Below are 4,514 nucleotides of genomic sequence, written 5' to 3' on the forward strand. Positions count from 1 at the left end.
AGCACAGAATAGACTCTAGTTTCTGCCCTCAGGGAGCTTACAGACTGGTGGGAAGACAGGAGAAGAGATTTCATGCAGTCTCTTCATTCATTCATTCATTCTCTTCATTCATTCATTCATTCATTCATTCATTCACTCATCCATCCCTGCTGGCTTTCCAAAAAAAAATTTTTTTTAAAGTTTATTTATTTTTGAGAGAGACAGAGACAGAACACGAGTGGGTTAGGGGCAGAGAGAGAGGGCAGCCCAAGGCAGGCTCCAGGCCCCTGGCTGTCAGCACAGAGCTCGACGCGGGGCTTGAACTCACAAACCGCAAGATCATGACCTGAGCTGAAGTCAGACACTTAATCGACTGAACCCCCCAGGCTCCCCATCCATGCGGGCTCTCAGAGGTTGTCACTGATCACTTACTGAGTGCCAGGCATCGGTGACAGAAAGGTGGATGGGTGCAGAAGAGAGGTTTGTGGTCTCATGGGGAAGATACTTGTCTATGAAAATTCATTCATTCATTCATCCATTCATTCATTCATCGGGCACCGAGCAGGCGTCTGTTTTATGCCAGGGCCACTGCTGAGGATACAGAGATCCGTGAGAGCAAGACCGTATTTTCTCCTGGAGAGGGGCTCTGGGCTCATTTGCTCATCTCCTCACCCATCCATTCAGCAAGCTCTGAGCTGGGCTCTGCCTGGGGCCTAAGAGATAGCTCTTGGCCTGGAGGGGTTCACTTCCGGGCAGGGCAAGAATTGTGGCGAGTGTGGGCTCTGCCCTGCCCTGCGCGCGGTGGGTGCTCCCTCAGTCTTCCTGGTCCTCCCAGTACAGAGCCCCAGAGCAGGGGATGGACCCAGGGCGGCTTTTGTTGGAGGCTGCGGCCTCCTGGGCCGGACATCGGCCTCCATTTCCTCCCACTTCATTTTGTGTAAGGCGCCATCAGGTGCTCAGAGTTGGGGGTGAGCGGGCCGTGCTGGGGGTTTGGCCGCTGTGCCAGGGGCTGGCTTCGGGGGTGGTCTCTGGAGAGGGTGTGTGACCTGATGAGGCCGCAGGAGGGTCTCGGGCCCCACAAAGATCCGGGAAGGCCTTACGCCTTGCCTTCGGGCCCCCGTGCCGCTTGGTACCCAGATGGTAGCAGTGAACTCATCCAGCCCCACGGCTGCGTGTTCGGGACCGTGGGATGCCAGAGGGATGGAGGAGTCCGTGACCACCAGTGACGGCAACGCGGAGAGTCTCTACATGCAAGGTAGGGGCCACGAGGCAGCCTTGGGGGCTCTCCCAGAGCAGCGTTGGGGGAAGCATGGCCTCGGGAGCCCAGGCCGGGCTCAGGACACTTTTCCAGGTGCTGTTTGGCAACCCCACTCCTGACGCCCAAACCCTCATTCGGTGGCGTTCAGCCGTCTCTGGGCCGGGGAGGGGCCTGGCTCACGCAGTCTTGCCCGGTTTTGTCCTTTGGGGGGGGTCCTCCTGCCTCCTTGGTGTCCCGAGCCCCGTCCCCAGTGACCTGGGCATGGGGCCCACCTACTCTCCCCCAGCTGAGGTCGTTCTCTCCCTCCTCTTCCCGCCCGGGCTCAGGCATGGAGCTGTTCGAGGAGGCGCTGCAGAAGTGGGAGCAGGCACTGAGCGTGGGGCAGAGAGGGGACAGCAGCGGCACCCCCACGCCGGGGGACAGCCTGCGGAACCCCGAGACGGCTTCGGAGGTGCTGTCGGAGGTAGGTGGTCCTCTGCTGTGGCTTTCTGAGCTCCCGGCCGGGGAGAAGGTCGGGACAGAGATGCAGTGTGACAGCCTCGCCTTCTGCCGGGCAGTCACTGGTCCTGGACAAGAGTTTTCCCCTCCACCAGGATGTCTGTCCCGCCAGGTCACGTACTCAACGTGACGTGCCTAGCGCATGCCTGAAATCACTCAGTGCCCCGTGGTGATGCTCATGCCCTGATCCCAGCTATGTGAGGAAAAGGTGCATTTTATGAAGGAAATGAGGGAAAAATAGCTGCATTCAGTTGAGAGGATCACATAGCCCGTGTCCCGTCTTTTCTTCATACGTGTATTTGGCACCGTCGGTCAGTATTTATTTCAGTGTCAGAAAAGGGAGAGTAAGAAAGTTAAAAATAAAAACTTTCTGGGTGAAGTGTACCAAACACACGTCTTGGGGGGGATGTTTACTAAAGCAGTATCTTGTAACCGTTAAAACGCAGGGAAAAAAAGGAATCTATCTACATGTCAAATCAATAGTAGTCCGGAGTAGGGGCACCAGGGTGTCTCAGTCGGTTAAGCGTCCGACTTCGGCTCGGGTCATGATCTTGCAGTTCGTGAGTTCATGGCCCGCGTCGGGCTCTGTGCTGACAGCTCAGAGCCTGGAGCCTGCTTTGGATTCTGTGTCTCCCTCTCCCTCTGCTCCTTCCCCTGCTCACACTCTGTCCCTCTCTCTCAAAAATAAATAAACGTTAAAAAAAAAAAAAGAAAAAATGGTTTGGAGTACAAGGCAGATGCTAAAAGGCTGATAGGCTGCTGTCTCCAAAATATGTCATTAACTGAAAAAAGCAAGTTGTGGAATGTGTACAGTACGACCCGTGTGAGTCCATGTTCAAAAAGACACGTATCCAGGGGTACCTGGGTGGCTCAGTCGTTTAAGCACCCGACTCTTGGTTTTGGCTCAGGTCATGATCTCACGGTTTCATGGGTTCGAGCCCCACGTTGGGGTCTGTGTTGACATTGCGGAGCCTGTTTGTGATTCTCTCTCTCTCCCTCCCCCTTCCTGCCTCTCCCTCACTCGTGCTGTCTCTGTCTTTCTCAAAATAAATAGATAAACTAAAAAAAATTTTATTTAAAAGACACACATCCATGCATGCGTGTGCCAATGGGTAACTGCTGGTATGTACAGGGATTTGTACTTCCCTCTGGGTAGATAACTGAGGAAATCGTTAGCTGTGATCTGTGAGGAGTGGGTCTACAGAGAAAGATGGGAAAAGAGTTGCATTGCACTTTATTATTTGACTTTCCTGAATTCAAGCCATACTTATGGGCAGGGTTTGTATAGGTAGTTGGATTGTGGACTCTTTACTATAATTTTTAATGTTTGTTTTGAGAGAGAGAGAGCATGAGCAGGGGAGGGGCGCAGGGAGGGAGAGAGAGAATCCCAAGCAGGCTCCAGGCTTTCAGCGCAGAGCCTGACAAAGCCTCGAATTCATGAACCGTGAGATCGTGACCTGAGCCCAAATCAAGAGTCTAGATGCTTCACCGACCAAGCCACTCAGGTTCCCCGGGGACCATTTTTTAGTGTTTGTACTTTTCTGTATTAAAAAAAAAAAGCCCAACAACAAACCCATGAACTTCTGTCCTCTGCTGGAGCGAGGGCAGAGCGGGGGGCTCTTTGGGGAGCAGTCTGACAGTATCTGGAGGGTCTAGCCAGGAAACAGAAAGAATTTTGGAGGTTCAAAAGGGGGGTTAACGCAGGGAATTGCCCAGGTTGCCCTGGTGGGGGAGGAGCTGAGAGCCGTAAGGCTGGAGGGGGTGTGCCCAGGGTCCAGAACCACGGAGGGGCCTTACCAGCAGGGGTCGCCCCAGGTTGGGGAGGGTGGGGCAGAGCTGCAGGGTGAGGCAGGCCTGCGTGGGGAGCTCCCCCGCCCGTTGCCCCACTCCGCGCTTCTGCCACCTGTGCCTTGGTTGCCTGTGAGCCAGTTGGCAGGGGCACCTGGGAAATAGTCTGCGGTACCAGGATGAGGCCATGCCTGGCACCAGCTGTAGGTGTGCCCTCTACCCCAGCTGGGGATGTTGGCTCACGAAAGGAGGCTGCCACTTAGAAGGAACGGTGTACTTATATTCATGTGTTCATTGTATAAGGGCCTACAGAGGTCACATATTCCAGAACTTTCTTTTTCTTTTTTTTTTTTAATGTTTTTATTTATTTCTGAGAGAGAGAGAAACAGTGTGAGCAGGGGAGGGTCAGAGAGAGAAGGAGACACAGAATCGGAAGCAGGCTCCAGGCTCTGAACTAGCCGTCAGCACAGAGCCCGATGTGGGGCTCAAACCCACGAGCTGCGTGATCACGACCTGAGCCAAAGTCAGAGGCTTAACCGACTGAGCCACCCACGTGTCCCAGAGATTCCAGAACTTTCTTGCAGTTCCTTTTCACCTAGCCCAGTCTCCCCTTTCTCACACCATCCTTCAATAATGTGAGAGGGATCCCTACGTGTCCCTTCAGAAGGTGATGACGTTTAAAATCGGGCCTCTCTTCAGTGAATTCCTCCAGGGCTCTCCAGTCAGCCAAGTACTGGAAACTGGCCCTTCCCTGTAAGAAGGAAAGCTTGCTGTTTGATGGATTCCGATGGCTAATGCAATCTAACCGCCTTTGCCCAAAGTGATTCCAATCAAAGGAACCCCCTGTATGAAAATCCAAGGTGGTAGCATCGAGATTTACATCTCGTAAGCAGAGATCGTGGAGCCCAGGGGCAGATGCTTAATGGTGGGGCCCCACGGGGATTCAGACCATCTCTTCTTTGGGTGAATTCTGGTTCCCGTCTCCAAAGGC

General features: G+C 53.9%; 1 protein-coding gene across 1 annotated transcript in view; it reads left to right on the forward strand.

Annotated features, from left to right (window-relative positions):
* The window catches only part of MIGA2 (mitoguardin 2), a 30,038-nt gene that overhangs the window by 6,399 nt on the left and 19,125 nt on the right, over nt 1–4,514 (forward strand). Inside the window, exons 5-6 of the mRNA XM_077768362.1 lie at nt 1,117–1,234; nt 1,564–1,700. Of these exons, the coding sequence (XP_077624488.1) occupies nt 1,117–1,234; nt 1,564–1,700 (255 nt within the window). The remainder of the gene's footprint in view (nt 1–1,116; nt 1,235–1,563; nt 1,701–4,514) is intronic.

The sequence above is a fragment of the Crocuta crocuta genome, unplaced genomic scaffold (assembly GCF_008692635.1).
Source record: "Crocuta crocuta isolate KB4526 unplaced genomic scaffold, BGI_CrCroc_1.0 scaffold35, whole genome shotgun sequence".
In the NCBI taxonomy this organism is placed as follows: domain Eukaryota; kingdom Metazoa; phylum Chordata; class Mammalia; order Carnivora; family Hyaenidae; genus Crocuta; species Crocuta crocuta.